This window comes from Lepidochelys olivacea (genome assembly GCF_965140295.1).
Source record: "Lepidochelys olivacea isolate rLepOli2 genome assembly, chromosome: 2".
Lineage (NCBI taxonomy): Eukaryota > Metazoa > Chordata > Testudines > Cheloniidae > Lepidochelys > Lepidochelys olivacea.
The window spans coordinates 37,161,424-37,182,571 of record NC_140412.1 but is presented as its reverse complement, the minus strand read 5'-3'; the positions used below and the strand labels follow the sequence as shown (position 1 = coordinate 37,182,571).

At 40.7% G+C, this 21,148-nt stretch overlaps 1 protein-coding gene across 1 annotated transcript in view; it reads left to right on the top strand.

Moving 5' to 3' along the window:
- The window catches only part of DCAF13 (DDB1 and CUL4 associated factor 13), a 43,032-nt gene extending 23,537 nt beyond the window's left edge, over positions 1 to 19,495 (top strand). The window contains exons 8-11 of the mRNA XM_084621667.1: positions 151 to 315; positions 4,507 to 4,642; positions 17,454 to 17,617; positions 18,671 to 19,495. Of these exons, the coding sequence (XP_084477793.1) occupies positions 151 to 315; positions 4,507 to 4,642; positions 17,454 to 17,617; positions 18,671 to 18,758 (553 nt within the window). The 3' untranslated portion in view covers positions 18,759 to 19,495. The remainder of the gene's footprint in view (positions 1 to 150; positions 316 to 4,506; positions 4,643 to 17,453; positions 17,618 to 18,670) is intronic.
- The last annotated feature ends 1,653 nt before the right edge of the window (positions 19,496 to 21,148 follow it).

Below are 21,148 nucleotides of genomic sequence, written 5' to 3'. Positions count from 1 at the left end.
AGAAATGTATGGTGATATAACATGCGTTTGATAATTCAGTTCATTTGGAAATTGGTATATGAAAAGCATGAATCTTTTTCACATAAGTGTTTATATGAGATGGTATTTAAAGCATGGTGCCTTCTTTTAATTAGCAAATTTCTTTTACAGCTTATATACATTTGATATGCGTTTTCTTGAGTCACCTGTAATGGTTCACATTGATCATGTGTCTGCAGTTCTTGATGTGGATTACTCCCCCACTGGGAAAGAATTTGTGTCTGCCAGCTTTGATAAATCTATTCGCATTTTTCCTGTAGACAAAGGTCACAGCAGGTCAGTGATTTTTTTTTCCTTTCCCCAAATCTATCTCTTAGGTCTCCTTCCCCCCCCCCCACCCCCCCACCCCCCAAAATACTTAGCTCTCTCATTAACCTATATAATCAGTAGATTCCCATTGCATGCCTATAGGGTCTCATCATATGAATAAATGTAAATACTAAATCACTGTCTAAATTTTTATTAAATATATTAGAGTAAAACTACTGTTTAATGAGCAGTGAATTTTGTGTTCTAGTTTTGAGTTAAAATTATAAGTGGAATCCAGGATTGAAATTTCTCTAGCCTGTTAAATCATTTTTTTTCTCCTCTTACTGATATTTCTGGTACTAAGGTGCCAAGGACAGAAGTAGTAATCTAAGTGAAACATTGACCATTTCATATAGAACAGGGGATAGATACACTCCTTGTTTCATGATGTGATGTCCTTTGGGAAGGCAGCCGAATGTTACTTCCCTGTCAAGCAATATATCTTGTTACAAACACACCTTTGATTTCTGCTGTCACCTCAGACCTCTCTTGACACTATTGCTTTCCAAATATGTCTTAGATTGAATATTAGTTCTGAATTATTATTCCTAGATGTATTAGTTTGCATTTGTCCATTTTATCTCATTTTATTTCCTGCCTTTATTTCTGATCTGTGTAGGTCCCTTTGTATATCTCTGTCACCACTGATGTGTACAACACCTACAGTTTTGTAGCATTTGTCTTTTTATGGGCTGTTTTTTCTCCTCCTTTTGAATGATTACATACAACAGGATGTAAAAGATTCCTGTGGAAACATTCTGGACACTTCGCTGATCTAATTAATTTTCACTTATTATCTTTTTGTTCATGTTTCTCTAACCGGGTTTTATCCATGTGACAATGTTTATATCCACCACAGTTTGAATTATTTTTTTCATGTAAGATTTCATAAGCATATTAAGTACTACACTAAAGTTTAGATTTCATCGACTGTGCACTCCCTTCATTATTTTTTCAATTTGATCAAAATCAAAGAAAATGATCAGATTTGTCTGGCATTATTTGTTCTCCATAAACCTGTACTGTTTGTTTGTGTCTGGTTCCATTATTCTCTACTGTTGTAGGTTCTTCCAGTTTTTTATTCTTGCTGCTTTATTTCACTGGAAGACTTGCCAAATAGCATTTGCAAGACTTGCTCTTTTTCTTAAAAGATGCCTTTTCTCAAAAATAGTTGCCAGTGGTTTAAGTTTATTAATTATTTCCTCTAGGATGTTAGAATGCATATTAATCAGACCGGCTGATTGTGTGGAGTCCATTTTATTATTGACAGCTTCCTTAGTGTCCTCTCCAAACTGTTCATATGCCCCTTTGTCTTATTAAAGGCCAACTTTTTTTTCCTGAGTCCTTAATAATTGATCTACAAAACTTTTAGTTTTCCTTCAATCCTGGAATTGTGTCGCAGATACCTACTGTAGTTCCTTGACTATTTTTTATTTTTGTATTGCTAAGCAAAGTGGTAGCTGTTCCTCTTATGTCGATCAGATAACTATTTTAATTGTTTTTTGTAAATATTTTTGATCCATAGAAGGGGAAAAGAGGTAGAACTGTGTAGCGCTGAAGGGGGGAAGAGGGAAAGCGTAAGTGCAAACTACCAGGAAGCTTGCCAAAAAGAAGCCTGAGCTGATGGTATCCACTTGTGTATCCAGATGTATTTGGGGGGGGGGGGGTGTTTGTCCCTGGTGCACTAGTAGCTCTGAGAACTGAACGACTTGACTTAAGCACATCTTTAAACCAGGACCACAATCTTGTCACAGTTAATTCAGAGACTTTATTCGCAGTCAGGTGGGTTAGGAACTCGTTCTCTTTGTTTTTAAGGAAAGCTTAAATTTGAAACTTGAAACTGTAGGGAAGACACAGACCTGATTATTCCTCTTTGGGGTATGGAGGGAACGTGCCTTTTTGGGTATGTCAATAGTGCAAGTGAAGGTGTGGTTGTAGCATGAGCAGGCATACCTGTGCTGTTTTAATTTAGCGAGCATGGGTAACTGTGACAGGGTAGATGTGGTAGTACGGGCTTCAGCACAGCTAGATGCCTAGTACAAGCCCGCCAGGGAACCTGTGTACATACTCTGGTTGCTAGCCTACGCTGAAGCCTGTGCCACCATATCTACACTATAGTTATTACCTTTGCTAGCTAAATTAAAACTAACAGTAGATTGTCTACCCATCACACTTTCACTTATAGTGTAGACATACCCTAAGTGGGGAGGGGAGTCTTTGTGGAAGACCTTACATGTTATGAGGAAGCTGTAAACACTCGCATTGGTATTCCAAAGTTCAGCCTTGAAGGCACATACCCTCAAAGGTACACACAACTCCCATTGTACACAGATATGAAAAGGCAGAATTTATGGCCGGATTCTAAGCTGATGTAAATTGGTGTATTTCTTTTGAAGTTTATGGAGCTATGTCTGTTTACACCAGGTGAGGTTGTAGCCCCTGACAGATGATACTAACTAACTCTCTCTAGTTCTTGACTTGTTTTACAAGACCAGTAGTTTGGACTTTAATGGAGGCAGCCTGATCCAGTGTATTGGATGCTGCAATAAGACAAAAGACCTAGGCATATTCTTGGCTCTGCAATTGCTTTCCTATGTAACCAGATAAAATCACTTAACTTGTGTGTGCCTTAGGGCTTATCTATATATGGAGTTATTCAGGACTAGCTCCATGTGTCCTCTTATTCCATAATAAGTGTGCCTTGGTTTTATTTAGCTTAGCCCAGTGGATTAAGCTAAACAGCAAAAAAAGGCACTTTTCCTTTGGAATAAGTGTGCGCAGAAATGGAATTGGCCAGGAATAGTTTTTGTGCTTTTAAATCATACCCTAACTTAATCTGAATTAATTTTCAAGTGTACATAAGCCTGTATTTTGCCAACTCTAAAATAGCAGTAATGATACTTGGTCACCACTGTAATGTATTTTGGGCTTGATCTAAAGTCCACTGCGGTCACTAGATACACCCCACCCCCTCATGTTTGTGTAAAAGGCACTATATGTGCTAATTATCTGTTAAAACTATTTTCTGTCTGGTTTAGTAATCGAATATCGATTTAAATAATACAAAAATTAAAGTTTAAAGTTTAAAACATGAAGTTTGATTAAACTAAAAATGTTCTAAACTTTAGAACATTGGTAAATATATAAGACGTAGTAAATTTTTGTTTATTTATGTAGCTGACACCAAGTTATTGCTTTACGTGAATGTTATTGATCCACTTGTTTGCGTGGTAAATATTGAATGAAATCCAAATAGGAGTTTGTTTTAAATAGTGATTTAAATATAACATTTAGAAGCATTCACTCATAATTTAACTGAAAAATTCAGTTTGTTGAACACACGAATGAAGCATTTCTGAAGGTCAGTGCAAATTTATTTTTCAAATATTGCTAGCATTGTTGAACAAAAGGTTGATGTATTGTCTATCTGCAGAAATTATTAGTTATTGGTTTAAAAGCAACATTACTGTTCTAAATCCTTCACCTGCTTGTCAACAATGGTCACTCCCCAGTGTGTGCTGAAGCATTTTTATTTTAAGCTGTTTTCTCATATGGCTTGCAAATTCCTCATTGACTGACGGAGGAGGCTATTTTTCTGGGGGTAAAGGAGGAAAATTGCAGTGAACAGTAACTGACACATCTCCAAATTCATATTGATGCTCTTAGGTTTCAAACATCTTCTCACTCATTCACAGTATTGGTGCCAGACAGACTAAGTTTAACTCTACAATTCCCATATCTGTAATGCTTACTCAGGACATTATAAATTTCACTCACAATATTTGTTAGTATAAAGAAATAGATGTCTAGGATTTGTAGATAGTGTATGTCTGTATGACTGACTTTGGTAATCTAAGGAGAGCAATTCTTCTGCTAGTTAAATGCCATGGAAAAGATGAGAGGTTGTTTTTTGTTTTTTTTAAAGTATTATCTAGCTAATTTTTTGTCAGTATATTTTAGGCAGAATTTAATTGGAGAACTTTCCATGTATCAGTTTGGAAACTATTCCCCTGTAAACAAAACCATTTTAATCAGTTATGGTTATTGTAGAACAAATATTCAGACTTTGAAGAGAGAACATTCTGATAGGTGAAAGGCAGCAATGATTGGGAAGGTAACTATAACACATTTTCTAATGATTCTTTCGGCTTCTTTTAGAGAGGTATATCATACAAAGCGAATGCAGCATGTCATCACTGTCAAGTGGACCTCTGACAACAAGTACATTCTGTGTGGCTCAGATGAGATGAACATTCGTCTGTGGAAAGCTAATGCTTCTGAAAAACTGGGCGTGGTAAGATTTTTGTGCTAGCTTCACCAGTTATCTCAAGACTGATTAAGATACAAAACAGTATTTTTCCAAAATTAAAAATAAACTTCTAACAATTCAGAACTTTCTAAAAGGAAAACATAATTGAAAATTTATTTTGAAAATTTTGAGATAATATGCAAATCAGCATATCAGTATTGGCAAATATTTCACTCATTGTAATCTTTAGTGCTACCTCCATTGTTTATAATATTAGAATCATGCATTTTTGCCCAGTGAAGTATTTCTTTGTCATATTTGTTAAAGTATACTGTTCAGCTTGTACCAGTCTGAATAGGATTTGAGCCTTCCACGTCTACGATGCAGGTGTGAATTCAGGTCTGAGTGGTAGTGACAAAAAACCAAATTCCGTTTGTCTCTCACCAACAGAAGTTGGTCCAATAAAAGATATTACCTGACCCACCTTGTCACTAATATCATGGGACCAGCATGGCTACAACAACACTGCATACACATACTGGACATAGGTCATGCCAGAGTAACTCCATTAGAGCGCAGTGTCATTATTTGCCAAAAACTGTTCTGTGATCTGTTTGAAATAAGTTGGTGCTCTTTGTATAGTTCCTAGTGGGGTAGATCTTCATATGCTGAACAACTTGCTCTGGTATAACTGAATATTTGTCTAGTTAGTCTATGCGAACCCCTAATATAGATGTGTGTAATTCTGTTCAGTGTAATAAACATATCTACTTTAAGTGTGACTTAGAACTGATTTAAGCATGTCTGTTAGGGGTTTATACCAGCATAACTAGACAGACTTTTTATTAACCTCAGTGCAAGTTGTATAATACAGTAAAGGGTAAAATCTGATGATATGATTCGTGCTAATTTGTACCCTCCTGAGCAGACTTAGTAAAAAGATCAAGTTCTGAATGGGCATGGACAGTGAAATTACCCTCTCCCTCTCTTGGAGTAGTCCCTTCAGGTCATGGTGGAGGCATATCAGTAGGGCAGTTGAGAGTTGCTTGCACTGCTACTGTTTATTCTATATTAGTCTGCAGAGCTGTCAGTTCGATATCTTTCACAGTAGTGCATTTTTCTTTTGTAAAAGAGAGGAAGGGAGGAATTTTAAACTGTACTCTGACCGGCAAAATATAAATGTATAGTAACAAATTTATTTAGTATATAGTATAGTATTTATATAGTAACAAATTATATAGTAACAAATTATCATTGAAATTAAATTTCTGTAAAAAGTTGATTGGCCACTTTCTTTATTTAGGCTGCTGCAGTAGTCATTTTGGTCTGCATTTTGGCTTTATTTATAAGGAGTTTTATATGTAGCGGTCCAGATAAGAGTTTTTTGTAAGTATCAGACAAAAACACCTCTAGTTCTAGAGACTGTGTGACATCCACTGTGTACTTCTCTGTTGCTGCTGATTTTGTGTGGAAGGGGCTCACCTACTGCAGTGATGGACAGCAGTATAACACGCTAAGAATAATTAGTTTATCCCACTGGTTGCTCATCATATACGATATAGATACACCCTCTCACATCTGGCATCACAGTATGAGCCAAAACTCCATCTGCTTCATTCATCCTCTGTATACTGACTGAGAAAAGCACTATGTTGTCTCCATCCCCCATATGGTTCTAAAACAGATGCTGTCCAGAAACAGGTTTGATGTGCACCTTTACTCTGCACACTCTTCACACAGTGGACACAGATGAGTATCTAAAGCAGTTGTTCTCAACCCTTCCAGACTGCTGTACCCCTTTCAGGAGTCTGATTTGTCTTGCTTATGCCAAGTTTTACTTGGGCTTTGGCTTCAGCCCCATGTCACAGGGCATGGGCTCTCTGTCCTGGCCACCATGGGTCTGTCCTGGCGCTGGCGACCCCATTAAAATGAACTTGCCCACAGTTTGAGAACTGCTGATATAGTATATAGAACAGTATAGACAAATCATAGTCTATATGAAATATTAGTTTGTACTGAGTTCACTAGTGCTTTTTATGTAGCCTGTAGTAAAACCATGCAAATATCTAGATGGGTTGCTGTATCTCCTGGAACATCTCTACGTACCCCTGGTTGAGAACCACTGATCTAAAGCATGCTGATATTCATATCAAATGTTAGTCATTCTATATGTATGATGATGTGGTATTTTTGTTGCAGAACGTAGAATATTTCATTATCCCTGTTAAGTGGACAGAGGCAGAATACATGATCTGGAGTTAGGTTGTTTTGCGAATCTTAAGTGCAGCATCCTGAAGTTTCATTTTATTAACTACTGGTGGCAGTGAATTAGTCTAAGAACTGCTGCTTTGAGTTTAATAGGATGGGTACTTGGTTTTAGGAAGTTATGGACAAAGGCAGCATACCTTTTGCATGTAATGAACATTGCTACTTAACACTAAATACAGTAAAAGCTGTGTTATCCGGCACTTTACCAACTGGAAAGCTCTATAAACCAGCATTTCTAATTTTCATTGAAAGTCTGGTTGGTGGGGGGCAGGCAGGCTCCCTATCTGGCTCCGCATGGCTCCCTGGAAGCGGTGACATGTTCCTGCTGCTTCTAGGTGGAGGAACAGCCACGAGGGGTTTGAAGTATGGGAGGGGGTGTGGGGCACGGGCTCTGAGGGAGTTCGGGTGTGGGAGGGGACTTGGGGCAGGGGTTTGGGGTATAGGATGGGTTTTGGGGTTCTGCATCTCAGGCGGCTCCCCACAGGTGGCAACATGTCCCTGCTGCCTCCTAGGGACATCTGCCCCTGCAGATTTAAATAGCTGAAATAATGAAATTTATGAAATTTAAAAATTGTATGACCGTGAAACTGACCAGAATGGAGCATGAATTTGGTAGGACCCTAATAATAACATAAGGTGGACACACAACTGATTTGGAAACACAGTACCCAAAAAACAGTTATCAATGGTTCACTGTCAAACTGGGAGAATGTATCTCGTGGTGTGCCCCCCCCCCCCCCCCCCCCCCCCGGTCTGTCCTGGGTGTAGTATGCTTCAACATTTTCATTAATGACTTTTAAATGGAATGGAGAGTATGCTTATAAAAATTTTAAATGACACCAAGCTGGGAAAGTTTGCAAGCACTTCGGAAGACAGGATTAGAATTCAAAACAACCTTGAAAAATTGGAGAATTAGCCTGAAATCAACAAGATGACATTCATTAAAGACAAGCTAAAGTATTACACTCAGAATGGGGTGGAAATCAAATGCCCGAGTACAAAATAGGAAATAAGTGGTGAGGCAGTATTGCGGAAAAGGATCTAGCAGTTATAGTGAATCATAAAGTGAATGAGTCATCAGTGTGATGCAGTAGCAAAAAGGGCTAGTATTCTGTGGCGTATTAACAGGAGAGTTATATGTAAGACACAGGAGATAATTGTTCCCCCTACTTGGCAATGGTGAGACTTCAGCTGAAGTAGTGTGTTCAGTTCTGGGCACCGTACTTTAAGAAAGATGTGGACAAATTGGAGTCCGAGCAACAAAATTATAAAAGGTTTAAAAAACCCTGACCTGTGATGAAAGATTTAAAAAGGGGCATATTTAGTCTTGAGATAAAAAGATTGAGGGGGGACACACTGACCTTTTTCAGATATGTTAAGGGCTTTTATAAAGAGGTTGCTGATTGTTCTCCCATTGTCCACTGAAAATAGGACAAGAAGTAATGGGCTTAATTTGCAGCCAGGGAGATGTAGGTTAGATATTAGGAAAAACTTTCTAACTATAAAGATAGTTAAGTACTGGAATAGGCTTCCAAAGAGCCAGTGGAATCCCTATCATTGGAGGTTAGAGACACACCTGCCAGGGATGGTCTAGGTTTACTCGGTCCTGCCTCAGTGCAGGGGGCTGGACTGGATGACCTGTCAAAATCTCTTCCAGCTCTATGTTTCTATGATTGTATAAGAGCATACTTCTGGGGAAAATTTTCAAAAGTGCCTAAATGTCTTAAAAAGCATAAACCCCATTGACGTTCAGTGGGACTTAGGAACCTGAGTCACTTAGACACTTTTTTGAAAATGTTTTCCTCTTTATCCTAGTGTATTATGTGTATACAAGTCAGAGAGATGAAGTTAAATTCTGAAGACGGAATACAATGCTAAATTCTAGCCAGTATGCTGCATAGATACATGTCAAAGAACACAAGGCTAGTTAGCAGAAGTACATGTGGAAGCTGGCTTTCCCAGTTTTGGCTTTCCAAACACTGTAGAGAAGCTGCTTTTATAAAAGGGGCATCACCAAGTCTGGCTAAGGGGTTTTGGGCTGTGGTCTGCGTACTTAGTGCAGTTATGCTCCTGACCCAGCAACAACTTGTGTGCAAAACACCCTGCACAGGTTTTTTTCCTATTCAGATTAGGTGTTTAGTACCTAATGTGCCTCTCTGCATGGTATCTAAGCATTGTAATATGTTGAAATTGGAGGCTGTTTGTGGGTCTCCAATCCACTATGGGTTCTTATTCATACAGCTTTTGTGGCATGTATGCATGACTGTTTGTGGGGATGTATGCTAACCAGAATTTGGCCCCATCAGCTGCTATATAATTGAGTTTGAGGTTCTTTGTCAGTTCGGTGCATAGATGTATCTGCTAAAATGCATGAGGAACAGAACCAAGAACAATAAAGAAAATATAATGCTGTTGTATATCAATCAGAAAATCAGTGGTGTGCCCTCATCTGGAATATTGTGTGCGGTGCTGGTCTCCCTATCTCAAAAGGATATTGCAAAATGTAGAAGGGATTCAGAGAAGGACAATGAAAATGACTAGAGGCATGAAAAAACTCATAAAGAAAAATTGGAAAGGATGGTATTGTTTACCTTAGAATGGAGAAAAATAAGAGGGGACATAAGGAGTGGGACAGAGAAGTTAGATTGGGAGCTTCTATTCTTGTCTCATAACACAAGCACAAAGGGATCCTCAGTGAAACTGAAAGGAGGTCAATTCATAACCAGTAAAAGGAAATAGGCTGTGGAACTCGATTCTGTAAAAAAAAGTCTGAGTATTTGTAATAAAAGCTGGGGGTGTTTGGGCTGCAGTATTTTCTTAGGTCGGAGGATTTGATTGAATGATGCATACAAATATCATTGCATTTCTAATACACCAGCACCTTGTAAAATGAGGTACTTTGTTGAATTAAGATTTACTTATGCTGGGGAGGCCTGGATCATCGTGATGTTTTATTATTGCTAATAGCAATTTAGGGGTTTTTTTTCCAATTAGAGAATTCTTCTTTGGCTTGTGCATAGTCTTTTACTTCCCATTCAGGCACGATAGAAATGAGACTAAAAGTGAGCTGCTTATTTTGTGTCTTGTGGCTGATGAATGTTCGTCTGACTGGAAAGTTGTACTTGCAGCACTGTGGCTGCCCAAATATTCATCAGTTCTGACATCCATGTTTCCTTTGTTTTGTTAATGCATTTGGCATTGCTCTCATTACGCAAAATCAGTGAAACGTTCAAGAATCAAGTCTCTGCAGGAGCCAGAGGCATACCATGTCTACACTCCACTGACAATTAAATCTATATGATTCTGTGTAAGGATTGGAGTTAAACTAAACCTAGTCCTTAGATCCACAGGAGAGATTGGCCTTTTACATACAATTTTAGCACTCTGACACATCAAAATAGAAGTTAAACTCTTTTCAGTAGCTACTTAAAAATAAATTTTAAAATGGGACTTAGTAGCGTAAAAAACATTCACCATGGGCTTCATAAAAACTGCAACTTACAATTCAGGTACTTTAGAGTCCTATTAATGTATAATCTGGAGTACCTCAAGTACTTCTAATGCACACATACCTTAGTTTTGTAGAGGTCTAGGAATTTAAAAGGGGACTAAAAATTTAGTTTGATTTGGAGGAAACAAGCATTTAAAGTGAAAAGTGGAAAAGGCAGCACTGATGGAATAAAACAAGTAAGTCTCCTCTAAATATATCTTGGAAAAGGTCTGGTTTTTTTTGACTTGTAGAAAACAGGATACACTGAACCTACACCAAGGCTTTGAAGATCTTTACTAAACTTGGAATTGTTAAGACATTTGGTAACTTCTGATTCAGCAACCTATACATGATGAATCCTTAATAGGATTACTCACCTAAGTAAAAGCTGCAGAACTGGCCAATAGTTGGTTCTGTTTCCTCTCCTATAAAAGTAAGGAATGGACTGAAAACGGAGCAGGAGACTGACCAATTAAAATGCTTTTTTAGTAAGGAATGGTTTGTATTCCTGTAAGTGTGTAAAAGTAAAACATTAGTGTGAGGAGAAACTGGAAGCCTGGTCGCACTTAGAGTTGCTGTTTACCGTTGCTATCCTGTAGGAGATATGAAAAGAGCAAAAGCTTTTGATTTAGGTATTGAGTGAGAGTTAAAGGAAAGTGCATTTACGGCCCCTTGTATGTTGATCAAGCAAACCACATTAGCAAGAGAACATTGAGGTTGTCTAAATAGATGTGTGCTTTCAATCTACAGTATCAAAAATTTCCATTCTGTGACATAAGGCGAACACATGGGTAGTATGTGAGACGTGGCATTGGTTTAGGAGTGATTTCTAGAGCTTGTGATGAAATGTGAATGCGACTTATCCACTTCATGCTTCTGTTTAACAACTCTGTGGATTTACTCTGTTATTGAATTGTCCTCTGACAGAAGGAGGACACTTCGCTAAATTGTAAATAAGCTTTACATAGAAGCATTATCCATATACATATGCATGTTTACTTTGCATTATATCTCTAAGGTCAAATTTGTTTCTGCAGAAGCATTATTTGTTTTGTTTGTTGTTTTTTTTCCACCATTGGGTTTTTTTGTACCCCAGCTAATCTGGATCAGGCCTCAATATGCTAGGCGCTGTACAAACACATAGTAGGAGACAGTCCCTTCACCCAGAGAGTTTGCAATCTAAATTGAGACAAGATGTAAGAAGTAGGTGTCACCAACAAATGGAATAGCTTGTGGTACAGGGAACGCAAGAGTAGCAATAATAGAAACGCATTGACTATCTGTATGCACGGTGGGTAGGTGGAGTCTTAAACATTTAAAAAAAAAATCCAACTTGCTGCTAGAAATGCCTACTGGCTACCAACTAGTTGTAACCATTTGGCAGTTTGCTATAGGCATTATGGTCAATTTGAGTATCCTGGCTTTGTGTTGCAGCGATCATGAACACTGCTTCATCAATAACTTGAGTTCACTATTTGGGAGGGACTTCACCTCCTCCCCCATCCCCATGACTTGTGAGGTGTGTTTGCATGGCCCCTTGTCCACTTGAGATGGGACCAAGAAGACGCATCTTGAGCCAAAGTTCTTATCTTGTCTAATGGTACAAAGCACCTCTGCTAGCTAGGTCCTTCCATCACTTAACTTTTAACTAAATCTGAGCCAAACTAAAGAAACAAAATGTTGTAGGTAACCATAGTCTTTGAGCTTAGTGTCTTTTTTGTTTTACTTACAGTTACATTTGGATACTGAGCCTGCCCTTTCTAAATTATCAGTGTATAGTTTCTAATGCAATTCGGCCTTTGTGCTTAGGGTTTTTTCTTTATTGTTAATGTTATGAACTAAGGCTTGGTCTACACTACAAACTTACGTCGGTATAACTACCGACAACCCTGAGCAACGTAGTTATGCTGACTTAACCCCTGCTGTATACAGCGCTATATCAACAAGAGGGCTTCACATTGACATAGCTACCATCTCTTGGGGGAGGTGGTGTATCTACACCAGTGGAAAAATCTCTCCCATTGTTATAGGTAGTGTGTTCACTAAGCGCTACACTGGTGCAGACAGGCCCCTGGATGTAAGTAGGATGTAAATTAAGTTTCGAGGTAATAGTTAGTAGCAGTAAATTTAATATCCAGTTAGTTTCATTAGGGACAGGTGTAGCAGGTCGAGCACTCACTGCTGTAGCACCTCCTGCTGGTCAGTCCAGGAATTAGCTCAGTCCAGTCTCAGAGCGCTTCCTGCTGGCCAGTATCTCCCTACCTATACCTGCTTCCTCGTCAATCTCCACCACTGTACTTCAGGCCCCTTTCTCTTGGGTGCTGCCCCGCAACAGCGCCTCCACACTCTGGGTCTCCCCTCCCAGGGGAACCCCCTCCCCCTATGCCCACCTTGCCTCAGTGGCTGCTGCCAGTTGTCATCTAGCCCCCTTTCCCTGTGGCAAACTGCAGTCTGTAATGGCACTCATCATTGGCAAGGGGGTTGGACTAGCTGTCTTCCTGTAGCCCCAGTACCACTTTCCTGCCAGGCCTGAGCTTCCCAGCTCAGCCTGCTCCTTCCCCAGCACTGTTCTATCAAAGGTATCATGTCTCTCCCAGGCAGCTAGGTCCTTCTCACTCCATCCCTGGAGTGAGACTCCCCACTCCTTACTCACAGCCCTCTATCTGGGCCAGCTGAGCCCTAATTGAGCTGGCCACACCTGTGTCCAGCCACTCAGCCAGGCGCCCCTAGCTGCTCTCACTCCTTTTATCCCAGGAGCGGGGTAACTGCCCTGCTACAGTAGGGAATATGTGTAAATAAAAGTGAGCTGCAGTAAGAGGCATTGGCAGAATATGTCTGAATTCTGATAAATGTTGCATTGGGGATTTAGCTTCCCTAACCTAAAAGGCATTCTCTGGGCAGGATAGATAGCAGCAGCTGAGTTGCTGAAGTCCTACTACTGTGTTTTTGAGCTTAAGTGCAGTACAAATGCAGTCCTATTTAAAAGGAACATGATTTCAGTTTCTTAGTTATTCCCATTCAACAGATAGTTCTTTGGATAAGGACTCCTTTGAGAACTGCTTCTCTAAATTCTATGTACAGTGGAGAGGGCACTGAAAATGATTGGGCTCTACCTCTCCTACTAAGGCCACGTCTATACTATAGCTTCAGTGTTGCAGCTGTGCCCCTGTAGTGCTGTGGCGCAGATGTTTCCCACGTTGACGGAAGGAGTTTTTCAGTTGATGCAGTTAATTCATCTCTCCAAGAGGCGGTAGCTAGATCAATGGAAGAATTCTTCTGTTGACCTAGCTGCATCTACACCAGGGGTTAGGCCAATTTAACTATAGCATTCACAGCATGACATTTTTACAGCCCTGAGGTCCATCTAATTTTTAAGTGTAGATCAGGCCTAAGATACAACAATCGAGAGAGTTGATTCTAGGGCAGATTTTACCAGTACTGACAATATAGGTGCCATTTTTAGAGTTTCTTTCCTTGTTTCTCTCTCCAGACTTCTGTTCCCAGCAACCACTCCTTCCTTCCCTACATCACCTCTTTTATTTTTTATCCCTTATATTTTTATCCCTTATATTTCTAGTTCCTATCAGTCTAGGGATTGAAAAGATTTTTATGGTCAATCAACTTGAGTTCTTTTGCATGGTAGTGTTAAACACTTCTTTTATGAAGAGGAGTGGAGTTTGTTTTGATGAAAATTGACCTTGGATTTGCGAAAACCCAAAGCTGTCTATACACTGGTGCTGGTTAGGAATGTGCACATAGGTTAAGTGCCTTAGGCAGGACTTGTCAACCACCCATAGAACTGTATAAATCCTAATGTGTTAAAGTGTAAAATGTTTTAGTCTCTCAACTCTATGGACCTGGTCCTGCAAGCCTGTTGTGCGTGGGTGACCCTCCCTCTCCCTCCCACTTGCAGAAAGCACTATGGAAGTCAATGGAATTCTGTACAGGTGCTTAGTCCACCATTGTAAAGCTGCTTGCAGGATGGGAGTCTGTTTGCCTCTCTCGTGCTGTCTCTTTTCTATGGTATGTTGTGTTTTCATCTTTGATAGTCATTTAGTCAATAATGATGTCCAAATGGCCAAAATTATCTTTGGATAAGGTAGCTATGCATACTGGGCTATAATCATCCACTCTTCACAGTTAGGCAGTAAATATCCAAATATAACCAGGTATATGAAAGGCATATAAAAATTACCTGAAAAAGATGCAACAGACTTTAAAATAACTGACCCTGTGTTGATATCTATCAAGTTTTTAACATGACATCCTGGATGTTTCATATGCTAATTTACAAGATCTTTTTTGTCAGCAAGGTTACACTAAATCAGCAGCAATTTGTTCTTCTTTAATTGAATTTAAGAAAATCATTGATTTGCATTAAAATAAAAGCCCTTTAATTTGGATTATGTTGGCAGTTTGTGGCACAGTGAGAATGCCTGGGATTGATCGCAACTGAACCAGCTATTTAGGCTGGCTCAGTATAATGAACTTGACTGCGGAGGGTGGGGGGAGAATTAACCAGTAATGGCTGCTGGGTTTGCTCACTGATTGAAATTTAGGAGATGATCGCAGATGTAATTAGAATGGAAGATGTGTTCAATGGATTAGAAGATCTAGAAACCAAATTTTAGAATATTTTTACTACTTTGATGTTTGAAAACATGTTTCCTATTTAAATGATGGATAACTGGCAACTGCACATGTGGCATTCTAGTTTCTCTGTTGCACTGAAGGGAGAGGGGTTTTTTGTTTGTTTTCTTAATTAAGGACTTGGAAGCAAGATATTTAACACACTTTTGGTCTGAGTCTGTAGGTGAAGTATATTTCCAGAATTTATTAAATATTTCTGTCTGAGAACTTCTATTAAAGGTGACCTCTAAAAGGGAAAATAATTGGGAGGGGTTAAGGAGGGCCCTTTTAAAAGCAAAACCAAAACCAAACCATGTTTTGGGTTTTTTTAAAACTTTGTACATGAAGGGGAGAGTTTCTTCTTGTTCTCTTACATTGGAAATTCTGATCTTGTTCACCCTGGAAGGCTCTATAGCATGGATGGCCAAACTTACTGACCCTCTGAGCCGCATACACTAATCTTCAGAAGTTCTAGATCCGCAAGACACGTACAACCTGCCCCGTGGGGCAGCACCTGCTGGGGTGCAGGACTTCTGCCCCAATGCCCCCTCTCTCCCCCCGGCTGGACTAACTCCCTTAGATCCTCCTCGCTGCAGGGCAGAAACCCCTAGTCCCACCACCCCACCGCAGGGCAAAAGCCCCGAGCTTCAGTCTTGTAGGCAAAGAATGGGGGGAGGGGGTGTATGGGGTGCTCCAGGAGTGGCACTTAACCGTAAAAGAGCCACATGCAGCCCAGGAGCCACCATTTGGCCACTCCTGCTCTATACTAACTAAAGCACTAGTGAAATTATGAGTCAAATTGAAAGCTGTCTACACTATCCTTATTTTCCTAAAATTTCCCACTGGTTGTAGCAGCAGTTGAAATATTTACCGGGGGGGGGAGGCTAACATAGGTGCCTCCTAAGAATGGGAAGGGTTTTTAGTCAAACTGTTTTTTGTGGGGAGGGCGGAGAACGTGGAAGGCACGACATGTGGGAAAACGGAGGACATATATAACTTCCAGCTAAACCATAGAAGACCAAACGTTTGAGTTCTAAATAAGCTGTGTGTTTAAAAGCACACACTCAAAACAACCATTTACCAACCTTTCTTACACAACATAGGCAATAAAAGGGCACAAACCCCATTTAACAAACACCCTTTCTGCAGGTCATGTGTAAGGTAATGGGATAGTCCATTTCTAATAATAAGCGCCAAAAGAAAAAAAGCTGTTAACAGCATTTTGGTTATACTTTTTAAATAGACATAATGCAAAAAATTAAAGTGCTCTTAGTAATTTTAATGCACTTGTAATGCCTGTACTCTCTGTGATAAAGTATCAATTCGACTGCTTAATGAGAAATAAAAATTACTCCATATGTGCAATATTGGCAAGATAAAGCTTACAGTTCTCATGTGCACATTGCAGTTCCCAATGGTCTAATTCCATTAAAGTGGATGAAGATGCTGGGTAAGCTTGGAGCATGCCCCCCGACCCAGTGAAGAGAATATTCCTTCTGTAGGGAGAGGCTATAGCTGAGGGGTGGCCAACCTTTGGCTTGGGAGCCACATGCGGCTCTTCAGAAGTTAATATGCGGCTCCTCGTATAGGCACCAACTCCGGGGCTGAAGCTACAAGCGCCAACTTTCCAATGTGCCGGGGGAGGGTGCGGGGGTGCTCACTGCTCAACCCCTGACTCTGCCACAGGCCCTGACCCCACTCCACCCTTCCCGCCCCCTCCCTGAGCCTGCCATACCCTCACTCCTTCCCCCCCGCCCCGCCTCCTGCACATGAAACAGCTGATCGGGAGGTGGGGGAGGGAGCGGCAGGAGGCACTGATCGGTGGGGCTGCCGGTGGGTGGGAGGTGCTGGGAATGGGGTGGGGGAGCTTATGGGGGGGGCTGCTGATGTATTACTGTTGCTCTTTGGCAATGTACATTGGTAAATTCTCACTCCTTCTCAGGCTCAAGTTGGCCACCTCGCTATAGCTAGACACGTCCTTAGCAGCATCTCTAGTTACAGTAGATAAAAACTGAAAAGCCTTTGAATCTTTTGTTTCATAGGAAAAGCTCCTCACTAGCTGGGAGTTAGGAATATTTTTTTCCCTGTTTGCTGTTATATGCTCCACATTCTACTCTGAGGGCAAATCCTTTGCTCTGCAGGATACTAGCAGGTCACCAGTTTCCATTACAACCCCCTCCCCCCCCCTCGTGGCAGAATAAAGTCTGCTCTTAGACAAATGAACTTACGTTGTAACTTTTGTGAAAGTTAAAATTATGGTACTATATTTGAGCAGTGGGGTGACAAAATGTAACACTTCTTTAGAAAAAAATATTTACTAGTCTTAAAGACTCTGCTTTTAGGTTTATAACACCTAGACAGAAATGCCCAGAAGAAACCACTGAAGCTGTCTAAACTTGTAGTTTGCTTTTAGAGACGGTGATGTTATTGCAACCGGTGCTATTTATAACACACTTGTGTCTTCTGTAGCTCGTACCACGAGAGAGAGCAGCAATGAATTACAACCAAAAGTTGAAGGAGAAGTTCCAACACCACCCACAGATCAAGCGCATAGCTCGTCACCGTCACCTGCCCAAAGCCATCTATAGCCAGGCCAAGGAGCTGCGCATCATGCGAGAAGCTCGTCGGCGAAAGTACGACTCTTCCTTTTGTTTTCATTTTCTCTTAGTAAAACATATGATGTCCCATTGCTGTGGCATCAATGCATGGGGCCTCTAACAAGGGAACATCTCTTATGAATGACTGGTATTGATTTAGTCAAGTGAATAAATCAATTATTAGACTGGTTGTTTTGGACTCTATGGAGTGGTAAGGGCAGACCAAGCTGCCAGTAGTAGCAAGAACTAGTTTCCTTCCCAGGCCTTCTGAAAGGGTGGAAAAGGACATAAGGTTATGGGGGGGCAACACCCCCTCCCAGCCTTATGTGTAGTCATATGAGAGGGATTAGTCTTGATGTGGGAAGATGAGGGTCTTCTGGCTCCTTGTAGGTGCTAGGCCTCAGGATCAGTGTGAGAGGTTTTTCAGTTCCCCAGGACATCTCTACAGGTCCCTGGGAGCAGAAAGGGATGGGGAGCTGAAAGCATCTGTGCATGGCTGGTGCCATGGTATTGAAAGAGGAGAAGTTGGCTTACACATGCATGGAGAGGAAATGGGAAGTGGTGGGGCTGAACATGTTTGTTACACTCTGGTTTGGCCACACTTCCCAGTTGAAAGACCCCTATAGGATTATCTCCAGGGAGCAGATATTTATCTACAATTAAAAATAAATAATTAAAAATAACTTTGTTTCATAGGAAAAGCTCCTCACTAGCTGGGAGTTAGGAATATTTTTTTCCCTGTTTGCTCTTATATGCTCCACATTCTCCCCTACTTTGAGGGCAAATCCTTTGCTCTGCAAGATACTGGCAGGTCAAACTGTGCATGCTCTAGAAAGAAGGCTCTTAAAAATGTGAACTCTTCTAAATTTGCAGTTTAAAGGGTTTTCATATGGACAGTTTCTTTTTTAAGGGAAAAATTTAATAAATTTCAGCCGCCTCAGTTGATTTGGACTCTGAAGACATGAATTTTTAGGAGCGGTGGAACACTTGCTGTAGTACTCTAAGCAAGAAGCTAGTATTTCTGAACTTGAACACACCTACTGCTGACATTCTCAATCTCACTTTTCTCTTTTTCTTGTCTGTTTCCAGGGAACTGAATCGCCGTAAACACAGCAAACCAGGATCCTCGCCCTTTGTGCCAGAAAAGAAGAAGCACATTGTGGCTGTAGTGAAATAATTTTTGCTGGCTTACAGCATTGTGTGTAATTTTTTATTTAAATAATTAGCTACACTGTACAAAAGTTTGAGGATCTGCTGCAGACCCTGCCACAAGTGGTGCGGCTCACTTTTCTTCTTTGTATATTCCCCCCCTTCATTTCTCAGGTCATCATCCAGTTTGGGAGGTGAGAAGAATTGGCCCCTTTAAAGTCCTGTAATCAAACTTGCAGAGAGTGTAAAGTGATCCACCCCTGTATATCCCAGTGGAACTTCATTTTTAGTACAAGGAGAGAATTTGACTGTGGTGGTGGTACCTCAGGGGATCAGCCCTCTCCCCTGCCACCTTCCCTATCAGAAAAAGGGTGAACGTGCTTCAGCATTGCTTGTGGCAAATAGACTTTCCCTAGAGTTAAAAATTACAAACTACATTGTTTTTTAAAATGGCAATTATGAAAGAGGAAAAACATTTTTGGTAGAAGTGAAGAAAACGAATATTGCATACAGTGAGGTAACCCAGGATTATGCTCAATAACTATACATTGCACTATACTTGTTACCATGAAACATACTCTTGTTTCTCTTTGATTAGAAGGGCTTCAACAGGACTCTCTGACCAATGTAAATAACAGGATTTTATTGTTTTTTTCCCAGTGTACCCATTCAACACCTTCAAGGGCTGTTGTATCCTGATAATATTAATAGAGTTGTTGAATAAATGTCTTTACTTCTCAACTTAATTAAAACCTCTTAAAATTATTCAGTGTCTGTCTCTCTCTCATTTAGGTCTTAGAAAATCTTGAAATTTCCCTTCATGTGAGAGATGTTGTAAGCCTCTTGTTTAAGATTGCATAAAATCCCCCCACTCTGATACCATACCTTTCATCCCAAAGTTCTTTAATTTGTATGCAGATATCACTTCACCCCCAGCAGTGAAATGGAAGTGGCTTCCTATTGAAATGACAGAGTAATTTAGTTGGGCAGATTGTAATTATCCACACTGGAATTCAACAAGGCTACTTGGTCTAATACCTCTGTCCTTGCAGAAATTTTGAGATATTTAATGACCATAAATATTCAGAGCTTTAGTCTGGTGTCTTAGTTAAAAACATGGTGTTAAGAAGCACTGTGCTGCTGGAGATACTTCCTTTAGGGTGAGTATTAACTCAGGCCCTAATCGCTTTTGATTATTAAAAATCCTGGGTAAAATTTTCAAAAGCACACAAGTCCCATTTTCAGCAGTGACCTAAACTCTTAAATATCATTGACTTTCAGTGAAGCTTAGGCTCTTAAGTGCCTCATGGTCAGATTTTTACAGATAGTCAGGTGTCTAAAGATACAGAAAGGTGTCTAGAGCAGTGGTGCCCAAACTTCTCTTGCATCCCCCCATTGCCAGTAATTGAATCTGTCTGCGCGCCGCGCTCCCCCCCCATTACTGCATAGTTGGCTCAGCAGAGGAGCTTGGGCTGAAGGCAGAGCTGAGGCCTGAACTGGGGTGGGGGCAGAGCTAGGGATAGAGGAAGGGTGGCTTGGAGGCGGAGAGGGGATGAGGGCAGGGCTGGGGGTGGAGTGGAGCAGGGGGTGGAGTGAGGCTGGGCCCAGAGCTGGGCTGTGGGTAGAGTAAGGGGAAAAGTAAAGCTGTGGCTGGGGCCGAAGCTAGACTGGGGGCTGGGTGGCACTCCCTTCCTACCCCACATGGGGGCTGGGTGGCACTCTCTCCCCATCCCCCCCATGGGGACTGGCCTGGGCTCCTCCATGCACACCCCTGAGTGTCCGTCTGTGCCCCCTAAAGGGGTGCGCCCCACAGTTCGGGGACCACTGGTCCAGAGGGATTTTCAAAAGCATATAGTTCCCAAACGTCAATTAATTTTAATAGGAGTTCAGTGCTAAGGGCTTTTGAAAATTCCACAAAATGCCTGCCACTTTTTAAAATGGGACTGTAGGCACCTTTGAAAACTCTATGCCCTCATGACACTTTTTACTGAAAGTCAGAGGAGTTAGCCTTCAGATCCTGCCCAAAGCCCAATTTGGGGTAATTATATTTTGTTCTCCTTATACTTCCCCTTTATTTAACTATATGGGCAAAGCATTTGTCACATGAAGATGAAAAGTAGTTGCTGTTAAGAAATGTCTGACGGGATGGTATAGAGAGGACTGTTTTTCTCAGGACTAAGTAAAGAGTCTTTCAAAGCAAGGCTGCAATCTCTATAGAGTAATTTGTACATCATGATTTTTACAAACGTCAAATTACGGGGGAGCTGGTAGCAACCCCCATATTAGACTGCGGAACACTTTCCGTTATAAAAGTTTTTTTGCAGCCTTTTTTGAAAAGGTCTAACATGCCTGTGCATTATGATAGTCTTTAATTACATGATCACATCCTGTTTTTCCCCTTGCAGAACTCCTGTCTTA